General features: G+C 43.1%; 2 protein-coding genes across 5 annotated transcripts in view; one reads left to right on the forward strand and one right to left on the reverse strand.

Moving 5' to 3' along the window:
- The first annotated feature begins 9,321 nt into the window (after positions 1 to 9,321).
- Positions 9,322 to 27,030, forward strand: part of LOC123018417 (prosaposin) — a 131,641-nt gene continuing 113,932 nt past the window's right edge. For both annotated transcript variants that reach the window (XM_044420492.1, XM_044420493.1), the window contains exon 1: positions 9,322 to 9,583. The gene's annotated coding sequence lies outside the window, so the exon portion shown is untranslated. The remainder of the gene's footprint in view (positions 9,584 to 27,030) is intronic.
- The window catches only part of CHST3 (carbohydrate sulfotransferase 3), a 46,269-nt gene continuing 39,235 nt past the window's right edge, over positions 19,997 to 27,030 (reverse strand). For 2 of the 3 annotated variants that reach the window (XM_044420496.1, XM_044420497.1), the window contains 2 exons: positions 23,930 to 24,214; positions 19,997 to 22,339 (listed from right to left, as the gene is read on the reverse strand). In XM_044420496.1, coding sequence (XP_044276431.1) covers positions 21,091 to 22,339; positions 23,930 to 24,066 — 1,386 coding nt within the window. In that variant the 5' untranslated portion in view covers positions 24,067 to 24,214 and the 3' untranslated portion in view covers positions 19,997 to 21,090. Of the gene's footprint in view, positions 22,340 to 23,929; positions 26,722 to 27,030 lie in introns of those variants that run through there. The other variant, XM_044420494.1, reaches the window with a different exon arrangement.

Consider the following 27,030-nt stretch of genomic DNA (forward strand, 5'->3'; position numbering starts at 1 on the left):
AGGTTTCTAGAACCATCTACCAAGAAAAAATATGAAGCAACTGCATGTGTGCTACAAGGAAGGTCCAACAAGGAAAGATTTGATGAACTGGGGATGTTTAGCCTTGAAAAGAAAAAGACTGAGTGAGGACATGACAGCACTTTGCGAGTCCAAACAAGTTTGTCACAAAGAAGAGGGTCACAATCTGATCTCTGTCATCCCAGAAGGTGGGACACAAAATAACAGACTCAAGTTACAGGAAAGCAGACTTTGGCAGACCACCAGGAAAAACTTCCTAATAGTCAGAGCAGTAAGACAATGGAAGGTCATCCATAGGAAGATGGTGGGCTCCCCATGGCTGGAGGCATTCAAACAAAGACCAGTTAGCCATCTTGTCAGGAATGCTTTAAATTAGATTCTTGGACTGATGAGCCTCAATGGCCCCCACTACCTTTTAAACAAAAAGTAAAACCTATACCAGTCAGTGCTTTTTAGGGAGAAAACTGTGAAATGTGAAAGAGCAATGGGTGTGATATTGAGAAGGGGACAAGTCCACTTTGGAGCTTGGGGAGACAGGAGATGATGATGATGATTAGATTTATTATTTTTATTAGATTTATATCCCATTTTTTTCTTACAATGAACTCATATTGACTTAGAACATTCTCTTCCTGCTGCTTTCAATCTTATCCTCACAACAACCCTGTGAGGTAGATTGAGCTGAGAGCCTGTGGCTGGCCCAAAGTTACCCAGTTGGCTTCATGGCTGAGTGAGGAACAGAACCCAGATCAGCTGAGTTCTGGTCCAGCAATCTAACCACGAAGCCACATTGGCTCTCAGTTAGACTGCCAGGCAACCCTGCCAAGAAATGAAGTGGCACTGGCGGCCATGCGTTCTTCCAACATGGTGTGGCACTTCAAATGCCAAACTAGAACTAGAAAGACTCAAGTTGCAGTTGCTGGTAAACCCACTGGGGGGCCCTTGACCTGTCATGTACTCTCTGGGCCTAAACCTGCTTCATAGGATTGTTGTTTTAGAATAAGCTTGAGGAGCCAAATGAAGTGATACAAACATAAATAAATAAACACATACTTGATTAAAGTTGTACTTTATTAGGTTGGTTGCAAGCTGCTTCATACATTGTTCTGAAATCAAAATGTAGGATGTAAGTGCTTAGTGCATAAATAAATTAAATCTGACAGAATTCCTTCCCCCTCGTGCTTTGATCATGCAGTCACAGTGCTTTTAGCATGCCTATACAGTCCACATTCGGTGAAACAGAAGTGTATTTATCTCCCACATTCTCTAAAGAACCTCATCAGCAATATGTGAGGTTTGCCCCCCCCCCCCCACTCCTTCTGTCAGAGCCAGTCAAGTGGGAAGAGAGCCAGGTTACATGAAGGGACATTGTCAGCTCCCACAAGAAATGGGCCCCACTGCTTTAGATGGGGAATATTTATTCTGAATATTTATTCACCTTATTTATTCAGTGTTGGGCACACATGGCAATACTATTTTACAGGTGTAAGGCGGAATGCCTTAGAACTGTAAAAATCCCTAATGAGAACCAAGTTTTTGTAGTTTACCTCATCCTCTGACAGCTTCTTCATTCCCCCCCCCCCCTCCAGAGGCTGGGCATTTTCCTCTCTCATACCTTAAGGATAAAATAAGGTACTTTTCAAGGTACAGCTCAAACACTCCTCCTTGGCCTGGTTACTTCCTGTTCTCATTTAGGAGCAGTTCTAGAGCTGCATACACACACGTTTTCTCTTTAAACTCTGTATTTCTCAGAGCATAGGAGACACCATCTCCTCGAACACCAGTTGTTAAGCCGAAACATTAATTGCCACAAATGGAGGAACTGAGAACACCTAGAGGCTGAGGCAAAAGTGCTTCATGCAGCCCATCTGGCTGCTAGAAGGACCTTAAATCATCCCTTCCAAGCACAGCAACTACTTGAGGGTTTCCTAGAAGAGTCCGGTAGAGCTAATTTATGTCAGGTCCTGGAATGAAGAGTAAGAACTCAAACCTTTTGGCAAGGAAGGAAGGATGGATGGACTGACAGATGGAGAAAATGAGTATGTACCACTGGGCCTATAGCACACATGCAAACCTGACTTGGATTTGCTGATAAGGTAGCTTGGCTTTCAAAAGAAAGAGACTTTTGAAATGTTCTTGACAGACATTTTGATTAATCCAAAAGCTGGCCCGTCTGCACTGCTCTCCAAAATAAAACTGAGTTTTCTAATTTGCTTTGCTGTGTTACAGACAGAAGGGCCTTCTTCCCATCGAAACTTTGCAACAGAATGTACCTTTCCTCAGAACCCCACAACATCTACAAGGAAAGAACTCTTGCTGGCTCTAAAAACTTGTTACAAGCCATAAATCTTTCAAACAATTAAAAGACCTTTTCCAAGACTTGCAGAAAAGATCCCTCTTGTACCTTAATTTTGGCTGAAGAAAATTATTGTACTTGTTTTAAATGTGTCTTGGATCATAAATATCTGAGGTTTTCTTCATGGTTTCTTTGCTTCCCAGTTGACCCCAAAGACAAAGCTGGTATCATACATACTTTGCTTCATTAACAAAATTTTATTGGGACCCGAGCATTTTCATCTTACACTAGTAATTTCCTCATATTTTCCCACTGCCTCTTTTATCACTTTGCTTAACACAAAAAATCTGTGACACCAAATTTTATCATTCTGCTTAACACAAAAAGCAAGAGAAAAGCGGGATTTCTGTGCAAGGCCTTCACCTCAGTTGCTCTAGAAGCCCTCTGTCTGAAAGCAGCCCCTGCTTTGTCACTGTTTCTCCTCTGGCAGGGTCCCTCTGTATGTAAAAACTGTGCAGCAACAGGTAGAAATTCAACAGATGAAGTTTCCTCTGACTGTTACCTGTGCCAGGAAAAGGTGCACACTTTTCTCATATGATATGCAGCACAGTTTTGCCATTTCTGTTGACTTTGAAGAGTCGTGGCCTACTAGGAAGTTTAGGTGTAATCGATGCTGGAGAAGGATAAGAATTTTACTGTAAATAGATAGCAAAAAGAAGCAAAAATGTACTGGAGCACATAAGTATAAATTCATTTATATTCTCTGAAATGTAGAAAATCACAATGAAATGAATAGGAATGTGTAACCAGTACATACAGTATGCTTGGATAGTTGTGGTTGGTGGTTGCATCAAATTGGCTTAGGCAGTCTCTAAGCTGCTTACCTAGAAATAAGCCATACTGAGTTCATTGAGTGCAATGAGATATCCACTTGAATAGTTTCTCCTTGCGTAATTTCAACACTGCAACTACAGTATTACCACGCTACTGCTTAACAACAAGAAAATATTTATTTTAAGTGGGCCGAGGCAAAATGTCACAGATACATTTAAACATGGAAGGAAAACGTTTTGCATCTGTAAGTTGCTTCATAAATGCTTGATTAGAGCCAGTGTGGTGTGGCAGAGCAAATGTGTAGTGATTTGAGAGCAGGACTTGGGAGATCTGGGTTCTAAGTCAGCCCTGAAGCTCACTGAGTGACTTTGGGCCGGTCACTGATTCTCATCCCAACCTACCTCACAGGGCTGTTGTTCTGAGGATAAAGTGAAGCTATGTAAGTATCCCTGGGTACCACATTGAAGGAAAAAAGACAGGTTATAAATGCAATGTAATCATAAAAATAGAGAAGTGGTGTATGTCTAATATTTCAAAGTATGTAGCATATATTTCTTGCAATGTATGGCTGTGAAAGCTGGACCACAAGGAAGGCTGAGTGCTGAAGAATTGAAGTGCTGAAGTGCTGAAGAATTGTGAGTCCCTCGGACCGCAAGGTGATCAAACCGGTCAGTCCTAGAGGAGATCAGCCCTGACTGCTCTTTAGGAGGCCAAATCCTGAAGATGAAACTCAAATACTTTGGCCACCTAATGAGAAGGAAGGACTCCTGGAGGGAACAATTGTTCCTGCTGGGAACAATTGACGGCAAAAGAAGGGGATGGCAGAGGATGAGGTGGCTGGATGGAGTCACTGAAGCAGTTGGTGTGAGCTTGAGTGGACTCCGGGGGATGGTGGAGGACAGGGAGGCCTGGAGGAATGTTGTCCATGGGGTCGCGATGGGTTGGACTTCGCAACTAACAACCAACCAGCATATAACGTATATTGCAATATGTTAATATTTTCTATGCAGCTACATACTACAGGTGCCGTGATCAACTGTTGTTACTCCTACATAGGGTTGCCACCTGTTCTTTGCTAAGTGTTAGATGTTAGCATTCCTGTACTGCATAGGGAACCAATCCCTGGAAAAAAAGTACTATAGGCTGTCACACACACACCCCCTACCCTGCACACCTTATTCTATTCTACACCATATTCCTTATTCTACAAATCTGCCCTCCCACGCACACACACTGCAGTTTAAAGTAATTTAGGCCAGCAACAGATTTACTGATTTACACCTGCTGTTTATAAGAAATAAAGGGAATTTCCCCATAGTTCAAGAGAAATTTCACATTTCATATTCAGATATGAATTCACAGTATGTAGATTCTGCAGGGAAGGGAAATGGCATTACCACACCTTGATTTAGTGTGGTGGCTGTCATGTGGGTCTTCCAAACATATTGAGAAAAAAGTGTACCCTATGCCAAAGTACATCAGAAACGTGACTTGTGACTTGGCCACGGAGGTGGGGTTCCTTCACTTGCTGCTTTTCTCCAGAGTGGACAGTAGAGGCCGCTGTTTTGTAATTCTTCCCGGGTAGCTTTGGGCCAGCGAGGACACAGACCTTCCTTCATCTTTATCATCATGCCATCATTTCCCGCTCTCCCTGCTGGCTTGGACGCTTTCAGACTGGGCACAGTAGCCTATTTATTCCTTTGATCTTGGCAGCTATCGAGCAACCTGTCAGCGTTGCCACAGGGCTGATTTTTTCTTCTTCTTTTTAACTGATCTGAATAAGGTTCCTTGTTAGTGGTTTCCAGGATGCTGGCGATTTGCTCTTTTAAATATGTGGGTACCAAAGAAACTGATGCAGGCAGGTAGTTTCAGCAAACATATTGCTGGACTGTACCACTTCAGACTGCAAGGAAGAAGACTCACGTGACCAAATGCTTTTCAGCATAATAAGCAAACAGATAATACACAGTGAAAACTAGATATCAGTGAAAAAAGAACTAGGGAGCAATATTAGAAGTGATACATGTTATTTTCACAGTGGGGATACTATTATTGCAGCTGAAGCATGTGCTGCAGCTGATGAAGTAGGCTCTAATCCACAAAAGAGTTTGCTGTAAGAAAACTGTTCAGTCTTTAAGGTTTCAACAGGCTATGGGATTTGCTGCGATGCCTTGATGCAGCTATCCCCCTGGAAATGGTTACCAAGAATGGTTCCTCTTCGAATAAATTTCACAGACCCTAGTTATGATATTTAAAGTTCAACCCTGTGCACATCTAGGAAGTGATTTCCAGGGTATTCAAAAGGATTTATTCTTGGGTAAGTATATATAGGATTGCAGTCATAAAGTGATTTGCTATGAACCATGAGATTCAGTTTTCATCCCCAACAGTATCCTCTAGAAAAGTCCATTAGGGATATTAAAGTCTCAGTGTTTTGGTGGGAAGCTGCTCTAAACATGGCCAGTGGTGCCACTGAGACTGGAACTTGGGTTAAAAATCCAGGATCCCACAGCCCAGGATATTCCCAAATGACCACCCCAAGATCGGCAGATGATGGAGGCAATGGCAAACAGGCTGGGTGTTAATTTGGGCCCAGTGGAGTTCATCCTGGGTACCAAAATGTCCTTTCTTCTTGTTTCATTTTTAAAAACATTTTTAGTTAGGTTGCAGCCAGCTGGGCTTGTATGTGGATATAGACCAAGGATGTGGCCCTCCAGATTTTGAAAAGCTGCTTCCATCAGCCCCTGTATAGCCAATGGTGAGGGGTGATGGATCTTGAAGTATCTGGAGGTCACTCATCCCACATACCTGTTACAGCTTCTCATTTTGCATATTATTGCAATATGCATATTATTGCCTTTGACAACAAAACAGTGCTTACTTCCAAGGGAACATTTTTGGCATCAGGGCAACAGAAGTGAGCACAGCTTTATTTCTTTAGTAATGATGGTGCTGTGAAAGGCTAAGTGAGTTCAGAACATGAAAATCGGCGGGAGAGGCCCTTCTCCGGGAGCCCTCCATGGAAGAAGTTAGGAGGGTGGTTACTCGGAGGAGGGCTTTCTCAGCGGTGGCGCCTAAGTTATGGAATGCGCTCCCCAGAGAGGTCCGCCTGGCGCCGTCGTTATTTGTTTTTCGGCGCCAGGCGAAGACCTTTTTATTTAAGCAGTATTTTAAATGTTAATATTATTGAATTTTATTTGGCCAGGGCGGCTTGTTTTATAGTGTATATTTGTATTTTATTGTATATATTTTAAAATGTTATTTTAAATTTTTTGTTGTAAGCCGCCCCGAGGCTTCGGCGAATGGGGCGGCATAAAAATGTTTTAATAAATAAATAAATAAATAAATAAATAAAATGTGCACATGCTCTTTTTTAAAAGGTGTACAAATCTGGGTTGATCCTCCTCCAACAACCTTCAATTCCAGGTCTGAACATCACAGACAGTGACCCAGTGACAGCCCAACACCAGGTTTAACATGGTAGGAGCAGGCAGGTGGCCATGAACCAGCACAGTCCCACTGCATTCACAACAACCCATGGTTTAACACACTTCGGGTTACTGTGGCATGCAAACCAGGTCACTGGATTAGCCAATGAAACCATAGTACAGGTGAGATGAATACAGATTTTTGAGCTCTTTGATTCTTTGTCTACTGGTCCTATTTGGATCAATTGTCAACAAAAACAGTCCATGTCCACTGCTGTTTCAGCAACCTGTTCCAAGATTATTGAAACCATGTAAGGTATGCTCCTTTTTTAGTTCATGCAGCCCTTGGAATGCCTAAATGGAGCTATATCTCAGTTAAGATTTGTTTCCAGGCTATCCACCATTAGTAAATTAATTTAACACAAAATAAATATTTTGTTAACATTCATTCCCTTGCTGAATATTAGGTTCTGTTAATGCACAGATTGGGTTGGGTCTTAGTTTAAGTTCTGTTGTTTTCAGTGGGTCTTCTGTTATGTATGCCTAGAATTAGATTGAGTTTCTGATTCTTAACTGAAGGTGTTTCCAATGTCCAAGCAATTTATATGGGGAAAGAATGGGAACGTGGAAAATACTCATTTCAATCTGTGCTCAGGAACATATCGTCTGGTGGAGGGGCGGGCAGGCAGTCTGGAAAAGAGTAAGAACAGCGGCACAGGGGAAAAAAGGCCTATTTATGTTAGTGCTTATATTTCCACTGGAAATCAGAGTGACATTAAAGGTAAAAGCATTTCCTAAACAAGAGTCAGTTGCCAGTTCTGCTCACTCGTCTGGCTTCTCTCAAATAGAGCTATTTGTCCCTAGTTTCAGTTGCACATGCCGGCTAATGTCTAGAAGAGCTGGAGCCATGGGGCATGGCTGGCTTTTCCTGAGAGGCTGCGATTTCAAGGCCCCATTGAGAACACCCACAGGATCAGCTCGCAATTGGAAGAGCGTCACGCTCAAGCATTCTCTAAATTTGACATTCTCAGGAATCTAACATAAATAGCATGTGAATCCCACTGGATATATTTGTTACTTTGCAATGGATATACTGATGTACTCCATTGTCTGAGGCCCTCTTCCATATGCCCTTCTGAACAAGGCAGAGTGAATTGCTATTTTTCAGAGGGCCTCTTTCATGTTGACACCCCATGTGTGGAATCCTCTCCTCAGAGAGGCTTGGCTTGCGCCTCTGTTGTCATCTTTTCAGAGGCTTGCAAAGCCCTTTTTGCTCTTCCATGTATTTTAAAAATTGTGTTATAGTGCTTTTGAATTGTTGCATTTTTATTTCACTGCTGGTTTTATTTGTATGTACTGTTTTTATTCCTCAGTTCTGTCTTTATCTTGCACTTCTTACGTGCTGTTCTAATTATTCTTTTATTGCTTGATTTTAAGTTTTGAATGTATTGTACACCACCCAGACACCTTATTTGGCAGTTTGCAGGTACAGGTGACAGTATCAACAAAAGAGTGTTTTGCATCATGCCCAGAGAATCTCCAATACTGTTGGAGAATGTGAAGAGTTCAGAGAGCTTTTTTACATTGCCTGGTTAGCATGCACAGCCTTAATTTCCACACCCACTCAGTGAATATGCACACGGGATGCTGTTTTAATCCTGGGGTCCAACCAAGTCATCTTATATAAGGTGGCTGGGAAGAAATGAAACCATGTGGGTCAAAGTTTACTGAATACATTGATGAAATATGGTTGCAGAATACAAACAAGTGGAAGAAACCTTACCATTTTCTTATCTGTGCCTGCCCTGGTTCCCTGAATAGGTCAGAGAATGTTCAGTGGACCTCCAAAGATACCTGGAGAAGTGACACATCAATTCCTCTCCTCAAACTGAGAATGAAAGATAACACCCCTTTCTAGGGATCCTGTAAAGTCCCCCTCTCTCTGTTTCATATGCTTTCCATACACACAGGCTCCAATGTCTCTTTTCTGGGAGGTGAGGGTGGGGGAGAAGCTGCTTTAGCAAGGCAAACACTTTTTCTCACAGCAAAAGCAGCCCTTATGTACAAGAATATCTGGGGAAGGCAACTCCAAGGCAATGGTCTCTGGTGTTCTTCCTGTTGACAGCCATGGGGCTTTGGCATGGCCTCAAGAAACTATTGGCTTTTGGAGACTGGGAACATTCACTGCACTACCTGCTGAACCTCAATAACCGTCTCACCCTTCTTTTGGTAGAGCCCATCCAATACAGATGGCTGATGTAAACACTACCTGTCATTATCCATCTGCATCTGTTTTTTAACATCTATGTGTATTGATGAGGTAATGCGCACATTCCCATACGTATTTATGTATCCTTTACCCTACTTTTTCTTCATGCAGCTCAAGGATTGCACTTAGGGTTGCCAGGAAATCTGTCAGGCTTTCTCCAGATGCAGATCTGCTTAGCTTCAGCAAGATTGCTACATGGTGTGCCTCCAAGCCATGTTTCCATGTGGACCAGTCCAGTCACATTCTCTTCATGTGAATGTTGTCAGTCACCAGGGGCTTTATATATAGATTTTCACATCTACTCATACTGGCCACCACATGCACGCACTTTTATTAATACACATGCACATAGATGGCTATTAAAGCACCGGTTTGACATCCTTTACTTTTTCTGGCTTACCTACAGAGTGCCTCATGTGAGTGGTCTTCTCACATCAGCCATGTAGCATCAGAAGGGAGAACTGGAAGTTACAGAATGGACATTCACTGCTGCTAAAGCCAACCTGTTGTCTAAACTTCTGCATTCTGGATACAGATTTATTTCTTCATGAAGGCACTGCTAGAAATGAATGTTTAAGCCCCTGATCATCAACCTGTTCTGTGAGGGGCTATTTTAAGGAAAAGATGAAAATGAAGGAGCCCTTCTCACTTTCATTCTTACATCTTGGAGGCTATTCCCAGGCTCTGGAAATCTTCTCTAATCTCTTTCCACCAGCTGGAAAAGACATTGCCATTCAGGTAAGTCTTTTGGCATATTAACTAGTTTTCCTGAAAGGGTTTTAAATTGGTTGGACAATGTTCATTTTTAATGCTGTGTTTTTAATTTGTATATTTATTTGTATGTTGTAAATGAGGAATATTTATTTAGAGCATACAAATAAACCTTTGAATTATGGCTATAAATTACAAGGTAATTTATAATCTTTTAATTAAGGTTTTGATTTTCATCTCTAGTTAGCCTCTCTGAGCACCATTTTTGGCAGGAAAGTAGGAAATAAATGAAATAATTCTGTGAAGAGTGGATGCGGAGAGACAATGTGGACATTCCCCAGTGTTCTGTTAGGAGGTAACCTTGCTACATCCAACATTTCCTACCAATGTCTCTCCTGCATTTGAGTTTCCAGATAGCTTCCATATAGCCTGAAGTGTCTGATCTTGCCTAATTTTGGAAGCTAAGCAGGGTTGGGTTGAGTTGAAATTGGGATGGGTGACTTGAGGACCCTAAGGGTATGGAATGGGCTTCCATGGGAGGTTGTTGAGGCCCCATCGGTGCGGGTGTTCAAGGATAGGCTGGACATGTGTATGGTGGGCATGTCGTGAGCGGAGCCGGCTGGAGCTGGGGGTCAGACTAGATGGCCCAGGAGACCCCTTCTGACTCGCTCAGTTTCTATGTTCTATGTTTCTATGAGTCCTGCACTGACCAGGCAGTTTAACCCAATTGCCTGTTAGGCCCCTTCCAACTGTATAATTCTATGACAGGAAGCCAGCTGACATGCCAGGACATGGCCCCAGGGTCACCAGCTGCTGATCTCTAATGCAAGTGGTCTTCTGTTTATTTTCATGATTTATACACTGCTTTTCAATTGAATGATTCCCAAGATGACTTCCAAGCAATACATAATAAAACTCTCAAAATGTGCATTTAGAAACACACATGCACATGCAACCCAGCTACCATCTTTATTCCTCCTCTTAGATGGATGGGACAAAAGCCTCAGGTTGGGGAAATCACCCCACAGTGGCAATGAACAGGAAGACCAGTTTCACTCCCTTCTCCTCCCTCCACCCCTATCCCTGGCACTCCACCTTCTCCCGCTTGGCACTTCACTGGGCTATTCTTGCCACACTGTCATTTGACAACATGTTTGTTCTTGCAGCAAATTACTGGCTTGAATGGAAAATCTATTAATAGGGTGGAACGGCATGGGGAAAGGGATGGAGAGCAAACTGGTTGCTATTTCTAGCTAGCATCCAGCTAATTTTGAATGTGGCTCCAAAGGGCAGCTTGTTGGAGAGGATATTAATAGAGCTGAATGAAATCCTCAGCTATTGTTGCATGTGGTAGGAATTACAGCTTTTTGGAGATGCTGAATCCCCTTTTCAAATGTGGGACAGAAAAAGTGTAGTGTATTTTCCATGGAAAGTATTGTCCATTACACCCTCAAAAAAAAAAAAAAAAAAAAAAAGTATCTAAGGCTGGAATCCTTCCCACACTTACCTGGGAATCAGTCCCATTGCTTTTAGTGGGGCTTATGTCTGAGTTATGCTATATATCTGTAAAATCATTCACACACAAAGGATTTCAGTCTTTGTCTTCTACATGGATAGCAGCAAAACATGGACAGTTTCACAAAATGTCTGATAAAATAAGTAAATTACAAATATTTTAAATTACACATTGGAATATTTTATTCCAAACAAATCATGGGGGTTCTCAATTTTCCTTTGGACATAACATAGAAGAACTTGTGTGCTTTAGAATTACTACTACTGGCAAACATGTAATCACCACCAAACAAGTTCCAGGTTGATCCCTAGTATCTCTCATATTATAGAGCTGGGAAAAACGTCTGTGTTAGATCTTGGAATGCCTGCTGAGCTAGATATAAATGGCTTCACACCTCCTGAAAGATGGAAAGGTTCCCTAGAAAGCAGGTGTGCCCCCAGCCCCACTGAAGGATTCTTGTGAAAGAACAAACTTCCTGTCCTTTGCTGTCACCACAGCTAAAGGAGAACCTGATTAGCCAGGGGAAGGGAACAGAGTATGTCCTTTATTGTCCATGCTTTTATAGTTCTCTCTCGTCACTTATGTAGAAGGACCTAAGTCTGTGTCGGGCTTATCTACAGTGACCATATGACAGCTTTACAGGGAACAGTCCTGTGTCTGAAGGGCTTTCAGAGAATAGTCTTCTATTTGAAGGCATCCTCTCTTTGGCCCTGTCCATGGCCATGAAATTGTCCATCGAGAGTTAGCATTTGGGCAATTGACAGACCAGACATCTAGTCATAGATTTCCTCTCTGGGGTGAGGTGCATTGCGTTTTCACTTCCATTATACTATTTTTTTTTTTATTGCACCCCATGCATCTAAATGAGCACATTCAAATAGCATGCAAGTCCGCATCTCCTTTTGGGTGATTCACTCTTAGGCTCAAACTGGAATCCAGGGCCCCAGAAACAGGGCATTAGGAGCAGAGTTGTGAGCTTCGGGTTTGGACCAGAGTGGGTTAATGGAACCAGTAGCGCTGCTGGAGAATTCTTTAATAGCACTGGCAAATATTTGCAAGGCAGACTACAGGCTGAGTAGGAAATAATTAGAAACGGGGAGGCTGAGAGCCTTTTTGGCAAAAGGGCATGCCTTCCTTCCCCTCCCCATAGCTAGGGAGGATGTGACCTAAGTGCTTGGGTGAAGAAAGGCTGCTGTTTGGAGTGCAAGACTGACAGCGACACAGAAAGCTCCGTCTGGGCTCTAAGGAAGTGTTTAGGGAGCTGGAAGTCTCCCAGAGCTCTGATGTGGGTGCAGTGCTTTTGGCGTATCCACTTATATATATTTGTAAACAACTGGAAATATTTCAGCATGCTTGTAAGCCTCCAATGATGGCCTTCCAAAGGAAGCCAGACCGGGTTAAGTGCTGTGCTGTGCTATGCCCCTGGCTACTAGTCCTCATAGATAAATGAGAGGCAGGACGAGGACTTCAGGATGAGAGGAGCATGCCCCTGAATACCAGCAGGAGAGGGCTCATGTCCTGCTTGTCGATTTCCCAGGGGTTATCTGGTTGGCCACTGTGAAAACAAGGCACTGCACTGGGTGGCCTCTATCTGATTCAGCAGAGATGTTATTAGGCTGTTAACATTTCATCACTTGCAGAAGTCAAGGGCATATACCAATCCAGCACATACACAGTACTGTAAATAATTATTTGCTTACCAAATGGAGATTAGAATGCCTCTGGTCATATGCAGAGTGTCACTATTACTGCATCCGGGTCTTGAAGAGTCACAAAAAAAATAAGGAACTAGTAACCCATTGTTGTAAACCACCCAGAGGGTTTTGGCTACGGGGACAGTATAGAAATGAAATAAGGAATAAATATTAATAAATCCTATTTATTTGGGGAAAGCAGTGCCTGTTTATATGCTTGGCACCTGCCCAAATAATTCACTTGTAAAGGAGCAGGTAATTACAAACATACCTTAAATCCCTAGTGTTTTCTTTTTCACAGAAACATTTCCTCTTATGGCTGGCCCGAGTTTCCCACACCTGCATGAAGGGGGCCCGTGAAACAAATTCCCAGTGGAATTCTATACACAACCCATCTCTATAGCAGAGTATCCACTTGCCATGAGGGACTAGGACCAAAAGCAATCTTGAAATACTTTTGTTCTAGGACTAGGCAAACCCTCCAGGTCAAAATCTCTATCTCAGCACATCGGGCCAGTAAGAAAATATTACACCAGTTTAGTTCTTCAATTATTTTTGAGAGAGCTCCTTGCTAGTAATACAGACATCTCTACATAAAGCTAAACAAATAAGCGGGTGTTCACTCTCTTTCCTTCCTTGCTGCCCAAGCACATTCTGTCTCCTGATGTATAACATGACTGTTTTTCTGATCTCTTCTCCCCATGGATTTTTCCCCAGTGCAATTCTACACTGCAATTTAAAGAATTTGCCCCCAATCCTATATGCCTCTTTTATTCAGAACAAACTAAAGCAGCTGTTCCTGGAAGAATATCCCCCTTTTAAAGATAGGATTTTGAAAGGGGAAGTGACAGAGAATTCCTTTATTTGAGTGATACCAAGAAAAAGAAGACAGATAAATGTGAGACTGGAAGGAATCTAGACAAAAGTAGAAGAAACAGCTCTCTTCTTTATAGCTGGAAAGTTGACAGCAGCTGAAGACGTTTTTCCTCTAGTTAGCTGCATATGTGCAATGTTTTTGCTATGTCCTGCCCTGAAGGAACATCTGCACAGAGCGTTTTGGATGGGACAAACTAGCTGTGGTGGAGAATGCTAGCTGGCAAATAACAACACTGACTTTAATTGACTCAGGGCAGTCTGTTTGTGCAAGGATAGGACTCCACATCCAACCACCGAACATTCTGTCCTCATACACTGAAGCAGGTAGAGTGCCGCAGCCTTTACAGTGAGCACAATGTCTTTGCAGGTTGCTCTCCACAATATTTAAATCTTCTGTTTTTTAAATGGGTTACAGTACTCCATTTTACAGCATAAAATGATAGATGTAGGACTCCAATATGGTTACGTTCTGATTTTTCTAAGGGAAACTGAGGTTCAGGGGAGTCAGGAACTGGTTTCATTTATCATTCTCTTGGTTCAACTCCATCCCTCATGAGCACAGATGGAAATGTGGTAAACATGCCGATTGACAGAAAGCATGAGGGGGCGAGATGCTGTGTTGTTGGAAAACTGTTTTTTCTATAATCTAGCAAGTCAAATACCCAGGCTTTTATTTAGAAAGGTCAATGCCTGTCTCACTCTCTCCTAGACTGAAGATGTGTTCGTCAAGTTTCTAAAAAAAATCCTTGCTTGAATAAATATACTTCCACTGAATGACTCCCTTGTGCTCAGGAAGGTCAAGTGATTGGCTTAGCAGAAAACTGGCTCTCTGTTTATCCCCAGGCAAAGTACAGAGTCGGGAGCCAATCTCTGGGACCCCCAAGAACAGTCAATGAATCCCCCCTCCTTCATGAGTCTGTTGGTCTGTTCCTGCCGCGAGAGTGAAATTCCAGTGCTGTATCCACAACCCCACTGGATAGAGCAAAACTACCATGGAACCTATCTGGTCAAAACAAAATGTTCTCTACAGCAAGCTTTAAAAAGAAATTTATGTGCAGTAGTACAAAACTGGAACTGCTCCTCTGGAGAAATTAACCCCATCCACTTCATTGCCAACAGGAAAGGTGGCATTCCAGAGCTATCTTGACCACCAAAAGAGGTTGCTGGTTCCACATCGGACTTCCCAGAGCTTACTAGGTCCTCTTGTTCACCCTCAACTTCTGTGGGGCAAAAATAATACCCTGCCTGCACTACCACACATTGATGAGAGCCAGTGTGGTGTGGTGGTGAAGACTGAGACTCAGGAGATGTGGGTTCCAGTTCCTGCTCAGCTCACTGGGTGACTTTGGGCCAGTCACAGGCTTTTGGCACAACCTACCTCACAGGGTTGTTGTGTTGGGTTATACATATATTAAATAAGTTTCAGAACAGGATCCAGAAGGGGACACAAAGACAAGAGCAACCTTCAGTGCTGTATTATGGCAGTTTCAGGAAGGTCTTTCTCTGCCGTACAGCCTGGAAACCTTTGCCAACCACTGACCTATTGCAAAGCAAGAAAACTTGATTCCAGACCCTTTTGTAAAATGTATGAAAATAGCTTCTGAACACAAACCAGCATAGATGCAGGAAGTTTCAATGGGGCTCAAGGGTACAGAAGCAGGCAGTGAAATATAGCTCCTCTGTAATTGTAGTGTTGTGAAATCGTACACAATACCTTCCTTCTCTCTGCAATGTCACTGGGCATTAACAAATTTAAGATTTTTTGTAAGTACATACCATACCTCAAATCTTCTTCCTAAAGTTAAGTGCAATTGCCTCTGCATTTTTTTCTTTTTAGCAGAAAATGTAAATAAACATTTTCTTTCTTAACAGAAAGGATAAAGTTGAGCTGAAGCTACAGGAAATATTGTTATTAGAACAAATAGCTCTCCTTATCAGTTTCCAAGATAGTTTCTCCTATTTGTAGCTCCAAGATTACAGAGGTAGAATGAAATGTAATTGCTTCCTGCTGCGTTCTTTCCCTTAAATCAAACCATTCTCTGCTCTGAAAGATTTGTACAAAAAAGTAAAGGGAAAAGCATCATTTTTATTTTAACCAGAGCCACTCTTAATTTCTCCATTCCTTGGGAAACATTTCTGACTCTGTTTTCATTTATTTGTGCAGTTTTGATTCCTCCTATTATTTTCATCATTTTCCATACAATAAATAAATCCACTGCACATTTTATATTTTCTAAAAAAGGAAGATAGAAACCTCCAAACAGAGAACAGTGTAGCATGTCGAAAGCTGCTGCTTTTTTTCCTTACAAAGCCACAGCTTCTGTACATAATTTAAAAAAAAATAAAGCTAAAATTTGATACAACATAAAGGACAACATAAAATAAAGAGGCACAAACAAAATTAATCAACAGTAAAAGCAACACTTTTTTACATAGTAAACACAGTGCTGGTTGAAACTTTTGAGAAATAAATTGTCAGTTGTAGAAGCTGCTAAAGCATCTTGCCTGTTTAAGAGCTGGAGGACTAGTCTGCTGTTCAACTGTAACCTGATGGAAAAGCAATGCCTATGCCAAAGGTTTTTCATGGACAGAATATCCCTCATTGAGTATTTGTACCATTGCCCTGTCCTTTAGAATGGGCAATGGTTGACTGAAGTTCCCTTGCTGTGATACACAACAAACGGAGCTAATCTGTATCTGGCACTCTTTTTCATACTGCTGTTCCTATGGAGCATTCTTATTTGACTTATGCTCCCACCTTTTTCCTTTTCCAAAGAACTCACAATGCCTTATATAATTCGGCTCCTCCTGCTCTCAGTCTTAATCCTACAACAACCCTGTGAGGTGCGTTGGGCTGAGAGTCTGTGACTGGCCAAGTCACCCAATTGGCCCCACGGCTGAGTGGGACTAGAATCCAAGTTGCCGGAGTCCCAGCCCTGCACTCTTCGCCACTACGCCACACTGGCTTTCCATCTCTTGCTTTATGAAGATGTTCGATATGTAGTGAAAACAACATACAGTGTCAAGTAAAAGCCTGTACACCTATGTTTTGCAAATAGACATAGGCTGCAACTTGATTTCTACCAAGAATCAGTGTGTATAGGAGAAAACGACTACAATCTTCTGGTCCCTGGGATGGCATTCTAAGGGGCGCCTAATTAAGTCTAACCTAATGAGCCTCCTTTGTGAATTGATGGAAAGGTAGTCAACCGGTGTTTTTTTGATGTTGGAGAGGGCAAAAAGGAGGCATGCTGGGAACATGCTAGGAAAAAACACAGGAATCCAAAGCCTGTTTCCCCAACTTGCCTCCAGAACAGTGGGACAAGGATGAAGTATTTATTTCATTATTCCAAAGGGAAGAAAACTTGTCTTTCCAAGTTCCTTTAAGAGGAAAAAAAGAAAGGACCCCCCCACACACACGCCCCTCTGTATCTTCTGCGCTGCTGGCAGAAGCCTATCAGATCATTGGAGGAAAGATGGTTCCACCATAGGACTGTTCAGTCCAATGCTGTGTGTATCTGCCTAGAAATGCTATTGCTACTCCCACACTGCTTCTGGTAATGTCACTGACCTCTGGCTATATGATCCAGGCAGACTGCGTGGATGCATAGCATGCTGGTGAGGAGCAATGGGGCCTCCTCTAGTAACCGAGAAGAGTTTTCAATATACATGCACCCCTCAAGCAGGCTCAAAACTTAGGAAAGCAAGACAAATGGCGCATGAACTAAGGTGAACTCCAAAAGGAATTCTGATGGTATCTAACCTTCAAATCTGTGTCGGGAGTGAAAAAGATGACTGCTTTGAGTGCACTTTCTTCAGGCTAATTTCCAGAAGAATCAGAATCAGGAGAGAAATGCAGGAGGGGGCCTGGGAATGTGGGCCAACCCAAGACATTGAGATGAGAGAAGCAAAGATCCTTATCTCAAGACCAGACTCCTCAGGAGGGCCGGCAGTCTCTGGGAATCACCAGGATGTACAGTTGGCAGGAGAGGACTTGGAGCAGGGGAGTTTCTCAGCCACAGACAAGGAGGCCTCGACTCTTGACCTTCTGATATGGCATAAGTGGAGAAAGGTAGCCTAATCAGAGGATCAGCTTGCAGAGGAGGCATGCCCATTTTCAGAAGGCCCCTCCCAAAGGGATGGGGACCAGGCATGCTCATACAGAGAGTTCTTGGAGGTGAATATGAGGTTCGGTTCAAGAAACCATTCTGTGCGTGCTCAGAGATTCATTCCAGTGTTTGTACAACAAGAAAATGCTGTATTTTTTATTTGCCAACCTCCCCACCCCACAAAAAAAACATTCTTTATTGACCAAACCCACATTCCCAGGACCCCTCCTGTGCCTCTCCTCCTTCTCCTGGAGAGCAGCCAGCAGCCCTGGAGAATGTGTGCCCAACGCAGCCCTCTTTCTCACTCCCAGCACTCTACCCCTTCCTTCAATTCAGAGGTCACCCTCACTATCGTTTCAACTTGCCCTTATGAAGGCTGGGGGAGCCCAACCACAAACCTTCCATGAATTATTCCAGAATCAAAGCTCACTGGGAATTACTGCCAGCTCAATCTATGGCAGCAGCACAGCCTGGACACCTGCAATTCCCCCATTAGGAGGTGGAGGTTGCAGTGGCTGAATCCCAGAAGAGGATCCAGTTCAAGATCCTTGTCAACTGGGTAGACAGGGCCTATTTCAGTCTCCTTGGCCCATCACGCTGTCCTGGTCAAGAATGGGCTCACACACTTATTTAAAAGCTTTCTGGAATTATAACCAAAAACAAGGTCACGCATTATACGAATTGAATGGTAAATGCTCTAATTAGCTGATAATTTGAATGTACAAATCAGTTGGTTTGGTTGCCCTTTACCATTTAACCAGATATCCTTCCTTTGCCATGTTGGAAGTAGTAAGAGAGGACATCATTTGTGCAGTGTCACCATACAGGCAACTGATGCTAGTTATATGAATGTGTGGAATCATTCATGTTGTTAACTACTGGGTGACTATTAACTCATGTAAACATAAAGCGTCTCCCTGATGCCTTCTGTGGAAAGTCAAACTTGTATCACAATCCTACAGATGCCTACTTAGAATTAAGTTCTGCTGACTTTAATGGAATTGTGTTATAGCCAATTAAGTGGATATAGGATTGTTTACTTCTGAGTAGAAATGAATAGGGTTGCTCTGTTAGGGTACCATCCTATTCATAATGAGATGTAAAAAGTCCTATAACTCACAGCATCCCCTAGCCAGCCATGCTAGCAGGAGATGGTGAGAACTGCAGTGCTTTTGGGGGGACAATGGGCAACCATGCATTAGAATGCACCCTTGTTTAACTTTGGCAGACAGTTTAGAAAAAGTTAAAGGTGTCCCAGAAACATTTTTAAACATCTTTTATTCAGAGAAATGCTTTTTAAACTATGTCTTAATACGAATTTCTTTTTTAGAACCAGGTGCTTTTGCTTGAGATGGAGGACGACCTGATGTGGGGGGTGGTAACACATAATTATACATTTCTGCCACAGGTGTCCAAAGCCTGTTTTTAATTCCTGATTATACGCTGCATATCAGGAAACAGAACCATGATGCATGCCAATCTCCAGTATTCTGAGCAGAAACAAAAACAGATGACGTTTTGGTGTGTCTCTTAAAATAAAATGATTCTACTTAAACAGTGCAGCCAGTCATTACCAAGTCAAATAGTTTATTTTGGGGCACTGCATTAACCCTGCAAGAAGAATGGCAGCATCGCCAGTGGCAGTTCTGTACAGAAATGTGACAGACCTTAGTGGCCTGTTTACAAACTTTCCCATCTCTGTATCCATACTGATCTGTCTAATGAATTGTGTGCATCTGACAAAGTGGGCTGTAATCCATGAAAAACTGTGTTTGCATCTAAGGTACTACAAGACCCTTAATTGTTTTTGCTACTACTTCCCTCTAGCATATTACCATCTGGTATGCAATTCCAGATTTCTGTCCAGGGCACCCATTCCAGGCATTGTGTTTATGGATGCTTCAGATTATTTGCACATCCTAAGCTGTCTAAAGATCCATTAAGATGTTGGCATCTGGCTTGCAGGTGCTGGAAGCACAAAATGGAACCCTGAACCAGAAGAAATAAGAGGAATTCCCTGGATATGATGGTTGCTTCTTGCTATTGCAGAAACCATTTCCACTGCGGGATTACTAGACCAGCTCTGCTTATTGTATCAAATAACCTTTCACTTCTTCCTTGCTGTGCTTCAACAGCTTGGTCTATCCAAAACAATTCCCTCCTGAAATTGCGGAGAAGAATTATTGGCAGTTTCCAACCAGCACTTTAAAAGACACAAAAACAATGATTGGGGTTGTGGGGGGGGGGGGGGGATACAATTAAACTCACAGCCTCCTAGCACCAGACTACAAGCAGCCATTGTCACTTAACCATCTGGAGACACTGGATGAGAATCAGTAACAATTGATTCGGAGGCAAGTCAGAAAACCAGACAGCGGACGTAAAAAAATAGACTTCTGAAGAGCAAAAACAATGGATGGCACTGAGGAATGTTGATCCCCAGGGATGTAGGAAGAATACTGTTCCATTCTCTCCCTCTTTGAATCGTGTTTTCTTAGCCTGCTTTTAAAAATCTCTCATCCAAGGGGCCTCGGTGCAAGGCAAGATAAAACATAGCAAGTGCATGAAACCTTCTTGTGCTGTGTCTCAAAGTCCCCTTTATTATCGTGGATAGGGCCAGCTTATGCTCCACTGCATGTCTTTTTCCCCCACTTCCCCCCACCCTGGGGATTTGTGTGATCCAGTCACATCTCCTCAAGTTTAACAAGGCACCTGAGAGTCTCAGGTAGAACAGGTATGGGACATTCTCGGTCTAAATGATGAAGCAGTCAGATTCCTTTCCGACAGTTCCGTCAAACACATTTCCTTCCTCCCTCTTCCTCCCCCGCGCCACACCTTTCCTACCATCCACAACTATCAACTCAACGTGTCCTTTAAGGCTGCCTTAGGCATGATCAGTGCAATACTCTTGCTTTTCTCACATCTCAGCAGGATGAAAAACCATCTTTCAAAGTGTAAATGTATTTTCAAAAATAGAATATCTCTCTCTTTGGATGTTTAGTGATGAATGAACAGTGTTCCCAGTGAAAAGAAGGCAGACATGAGGTAGGGAAAATGGTGCCCAGCATTCATGCTCCCCACCGTGCCAGCTTCTGGACTCCTCTTCAATCAGACTTTGGCCGCCTTTATAATCCATCAAGAAGCCTCGAGCACGCCAGCAGGTAATGTCTGCTCCCAGGCAAAGCAGAAAGCACCTTGTGCAGACAGAGCACACAAACCAAGCAGGAACACGAGGCAAGGACTGCTTCCCCCTCCATCCTTTCTGACAATTCTCATCTTCTGTCTTTTTCAATCCCACAAAAACCAGTGATACAGGAGACCTCCTGGCAAAAGCCAGCTTTACGTAACCCAGAAGGTCCTCCTCTCCTCTAGCAGGCTGATAGATCTGTTTGTAAGGGTCTCAGCACTGCTGGCCAGCTTGTAGCCGAACAGGCTCATGGCAGGACTGCAGACATTCTGTACCACCTGGGCAAGCTTGAAAGGGATGCTGAACCGCCACTTCTCAAACTGTTCTGAGGAGTTTTTCTGGGTGGAGTAGATGCCATTGCTAGCCTGAGGTGCCTGTGTGTTCTTCCGGATCCACTCTTCCACTTGTGGAGTGATGGTGATGCCGGTAAATTTGTACATCTCCTTGGCCTTTTGGAGGGGTGACCTGGCAATGTCCTCATAGCGGACCAGCATGTAGCGACCCCGGAGCCAGGCTGGCTGCCTCAAACCAAGCTCAGCCGAGAGCCGGATGTTCTCACAGTTCCCCCGCAGCCTCTGCACTTCCTCCTCATTGAGAGTCGCTGCCCCTTCATTGGCCCATTTCTTCCAGGTTTCATACTTACCTGAAAAAGCAACCATACGAGAAGCCAACACAGCCCGAGGATCCCGTACCAACTGGATGATCTTCATATCCAGACGAGGGTCTTCAACGAGAGGACGCAAGAACTCCAGCTGCCGGATGCGCACAGCCTTAAGTGCCATATGTTCCTTGCGCAGGCAGGCCTCTGTGGCCAGAGTTATATTTAGGGGACCACAGCGGCGGTTCTTGCAGTGATATTTCTCAAAGACCTTCTTGACAAAAGGCGTGCAAACGGGCTCCTCGCACAGGGAGCGGCTCGAACCACGCCGGAACATAAACTGAGTCAGGTGGTCCTCTGGGAATGGGATGATGAAGTTCTCCAAGGTGTAGAGGTCACAGAGGAAGAGCTGCTTCAACACATCTCTGTAGACAAGGGCTGATCCCACTGCATTAGCACCGCCAGGCTCAAATGACACTGTCCTTTCAATGTGCCAGAGTGGCTCAAAGAGGTAGAAAATATTGCCCTGTTGATTAAAGAATTCCCCTACAAAGGAGGAACCGGTGCGAGTGGTAGCCATTAAGAGTACATGTTTCCGAGTCCCCTTGGCTGGTGTGGGCAACAGTTCCTTAGTACCCCCAAGCTGCAAAGTGACATTCTGGAGTCGGCTCTTGAGCTGGGAGAAGGCCAAATCCAGCTCACTGAGGGACTGGAGGGAACCATTTTCCGGCAGCACCAGGCCAGGGTCTGTGCTGTTAGCTTCTAGTGGGGGTGGTGGAGACTGCTTCAGTTTGTCTGACACCCTGTAAAGAAAGAGGATGGCAATCATCAAGGCTGATAATGGCAGTGATATTTAATGGGAGTGAGTGTGAGAACATGCCCACTGTTTTGGGACTCTGCCCGCTCTGAGGAGTGTGGGGCTATTCCTTTGGGAACAGAAGATAGTGCTTTTCCTTCCTCCACCCACTCCTCCTCAGGACAGATTTATAGAGCATTTTCATCAATACTTTAACTACTGACGGACTCCAAAGAACCTTCCGCAGAATCCTTATGAAGTGACAGCGTATTTCAGGCAGGTATGGGAACTGTTTTTGGCTTGAGGGGCACTGGGGGTTACATGCCACAGACTCATTGACCATGACCACCCTTCCACTGATCCACAGAGAACACAAGAAGAGATTAATCCTCCTTACCCAGGTTGTCATGATGGGAACAATGACAAGGACCTGCCCACAGCTAACCCGAGCTATGGGGAGGTCCCAGTCCTTATCTCTGTGGAAGCACACCTGGAATGAAGATCGGGAATTCTCTGTAACGCAGCTGAAAATGAGAAAGGTCTGAATCATCATTTCTCTGTTGGCCTCATTAGACTCATGGGAGAGATTCCTCATTTAGGAAACTTGTTCACCTTATGAACTGCACAGTGGCTAAGCATGTATGGCCTCACTACGGAGTGAAGTGAAGAACAGAACACAGCAAACTCTCCTTCATCTGCACATTGCAAGGGACAACAGGCAGCCTGGACTCTGTTCCTCATGGAAATCTGTCTACCAATTCTGATCATTCAATTGAAACTCTGCTAAATTTCAAAGGAAGCATTCCTTTAGAACACAGCTTGGAAACCAAGCTGCAAGGTAGACCTGTGCCCCCAAATCATAGGCTATGTCTTGTTGGTCAAGTCAATACTCATAATCTGATAGGATGCAGCAGGACCTGCCACCTGGCTGCGACGTTTATTAGCACATCTCTGGCAAGGTAACTTGATCTGCAGTTGTGGATTAGTGGGTGGCAAGAGGGAACATCTGGGAGTGAAAATGCTTTTCTGTATACACCAGTCAACTCCTGTTGTGCTTGCCCGGTTGCATATACACACCTGACAACTGACATAGGTGGCATAGCAGTACAGAGTCTTGTAACTGTGGTCCAAATGATGGTGGGCAGGCATACCAGCTGCAAAGAAAGGCAGGCCTTCTGTACTTTTAAAAGCTGGGTAATAGAAGAATAAATTCCAGTTACAGTGCAGCTTGTTAGGACAAATACTGTACTTACTGAAATTCCCTTGTGTGCCTTTCCAGGAGAGTCTTCCAGAAGAATATTTTTTGATAAATGCAGTTTGTATCAGACTATTTCAAATAGTTGCTGTGAGCTCTCGCTCTCTCTCTGTGTGTGTGTGTGTGTGTGTGTGTGTGTGTGTGTGTCAGAGAGAGACCTGGCTGCATTCCTGGATGAAGAGGCAGCTTAAGAGATACCGATATTTACCTTGTTCCAAAAGGCTAGCGAGGTGATGGTAGCAAGACGGAGCTTGCAAGCTTGGTAAGACAGAGTAGCAGCCTGACGGCTACACCAGGATTCAGAGAAAGCCTCTCTCCCCGTGCAGCTCTCTTTCCCCTCACCTTGATAGGATGTTGTTCTCCTTCTCAATTATGACAAGGGCCACCACAAACACCAGGAGGATGGCGTACTTGCTCCTCATCCTCAGGCAGTGTGTCAGCTCCCAGAAGTCTTGAGGTAAACTGTGTCCTTTTTCCATGGAAAGAGAACAGCGACTTCAAGGGATTGCCAGAGAAAAGACCTTTCTCCCTCATGGAAAGAGAAAAATATCTTCCGTGGCTCTTTGGCTATGTGGAAAGCATTGCCTGGTGCTCATTTCTCCTTATTAGGGATACTGTGCTGTCACCCTGAATAGAGGGAAAGGAAAAATAAGATGCATTATCATACTGCATACACATTTGGATCAAAGAAATACGTCAGTTTGTGTGTGTCACATGGGTTGAAACAGAATTATTGCAGTTTCCCACGCGTTATGGCTCCTCTCTAGGGAGTTTGTCTGACAAAACATTTTTACTGGAGAAGATAACATTTTTCAGCCCAAAGGCCAATTTCAATTTTGGGCCAGATCTCATGGGCAGCATTCCAGTGGAGAGCAGGCCAAAGACAAAGGGGGTGGGACCAAAATACAAAAATCTGCAGCTTAAAGCTCCTACCCCCAGTAACTAAGCCTTAGGAGAGGCAGTTCAACCTTCTGGAATGGGGAAAAGACCACATCAAAGCTGGGATAGCACCAAGAGGGTGGTGTTTGAGGGCAATGGCCATGCCACCTTGGAGAACTGACTTGGGACCCCAGGGGGGTCAGATTGGATCCCCAAGCCTGATGTTTCCCATGCCTGGCTTAGTGAGTGAGGGGGTCCTTTACTGTGAAATGGGGATATACACTTCACAGAATTTTCCTTGACAGACCCCAATACCTTTTTCTGAATGCTTTCCCCTGAAATTTAAAGCATTACCATGACAGCTCTAACTGGATGCTATCATTTCAGACTAGAATGGGGCAGAAGAGGGAAACAGCACAGTCAACACCCTTCTCCTATTAAAATCTGCACACAGAAAGCCAGCACATTAAGAACTCCTAGCCCAGCCGTTTCCCTAACACTCTTATCCAGCTGTTTGCTTGTTCTATGCAAGGAGGTTTGTTTTGTTTTGGTTGTTTTCTTAATATGGATTGCAACCTGGATTGCAGGAATGTTGTGCTGCTGCACAGCCCAGCTCTGGCTCTACCACAGAAATTGCTTGGTTGATGGCTTATAAAATGTGCTAGTTGCATTTTCTTCCATTTGGGCCCCCAACATGATCCATCATACTAAAATGCTTATAACATGAGACACAATATAATATAATACAGAAATCAAATAAAAACAAATGCAACCACTGCAGAATAAACAACAATAGAACTACAGGATCCAGCCGTCAATCTGTGGTATAAAAATAGCCTCTAGACAGCACCATCTACCAACCTGAGCAAATGCTTTAAAACAAAACCAGAACAACATAAAAAACTGTCTTTACTTGCCAATGAAATGCAGTAAAGAAGGAAGCCAGGGGTCTCGCTTTCAGAAGTTCTGGATACTTGTACAACACACTGAGCACAGAAGCACATTTCACCCAGACTTCAAAGGTAAGAAAAAATAATACTCTATCTTTAAACATCCTTACGACAAAGGAAATTGGCCTATTTTACATGCAACAGGAGCCCAGAGTATTGCGGTTGTATGCAATATATTCTGTACATTAACAACCTGCACATGACAGCAGCCTAAAGTATGGTTGTCCCTGAAGCATGGGTTGTTACTGAATCATAGACTGTTATGTGTGAACGCTGCACTATTGTCTGAATATGAGTGGTGGATTATGAACCACCCAGGAGGAAAACACGAGTTTTGTTGCTGGGTTGAGAACTCCCATGGTTTAAAAATTATAGCTAAATCACTTTGTAGCCTGTAGACATGTCAACTCATGATTCAATACCCTTATTCAACTTGACTCTGGGTTGTTTTGTGCAAACCACTCAATTTGATAGTGGTGGGTAGCACTGCTAATGTAGTCCTGGAGTGCCTCTGAGTGTTTATTTTAATTCCCCTACCTGGTATAGGGTCTTTTTATTCCTCAGCAAGAGTAAATGAATGGTCCCAACTTTCCCAAAGGTTAGAATTAAGGTCAAAGGACAATTGCTAGATGAAGACTGTGGTGATATCTAGGGGATTTGATAAAAGTTCAGCTGGATTCCCCCGTCCCACTCCACTCCATTTCATATACTTTCCCTTGAATTCCATGCCAGTTAACAGAATGGAGAATCAGACATGATCAAATAGCAAAGATGTTTCTGGTCTACTTTATTTGTAGACAGTATCCAAAGGCAGCTTTCTGCTACTGAAAATTACTTCTGGTCAAAAAAGTTAGGTTCTCTGCACCATACCCCACCTTGCTTGGGTGGGGTCACCAAACCTTAGAAACAGTCCCCAAACCCTAAGGAGTAGTGAGGAGTAGTGAGTAGAGGGAGTGGAACTGGTGAAAACTGGCTGATCCACCTATCCCAAACTCCTAGTGCTAGCCACCACCAAATTTAACCCAATGGTTTCTAAAAATAAGAACATGTTCTTGGAGCAGTCAGCTTTGCTGTGTTATGTAAGGGCTACATGATAAACGGTGGATATACACTTATAGAGATGGATGTGAACACAATGTTTGTATGTATGTAGTAATAAAATCTACTCTAGAAATTAGAGAAGTTATTTATTTTATTTTTTTATTTATTAAAACGTTTTTATGCCGCCCCATTCGCCGAAGCCTTGGGGCGGCTTACAACAATAAATAAAACCAATAAGTTAAAATATACATATAAAATAATCATAATAATTTAAAACACACATTATAAAATAAGCCGACCTGGCCAGATAAAATTCAGTGGTATTAACATTTAAAATGTTGCTTAAATATTATTATTATTATTATTATTATTATTATTATTATTATTATTATTATAACATTTCTATGCCGCCCCTTGCCGAAACCTCGGGGCGGCTTACAACATGATAAAATACATTGAAATACAATAGTACATAATAAATTACCATTAAATATAACAATACAAAAAATACATTGATTTACAAATACAAAATTAAAATTATACTGATAATTTTAATTTTGTATTTGTAAATCA

This window comes from Varanus komodoensis, unplaced genomic scaffold, assembly GCF_004798865.1.
Source record: "Varanus komodoensis strain SLA01 unplaced genomic scaffold, ASM479886v1 scaffold11, whole genome shotgun sequence".
In the NCBI taxonomy this organism is placed as follows: Eukaryota; Metazoa; Chordata; class Lepidosauria; order Squamata; family Varanidae; genus Varanus; species Varanus komodoensis.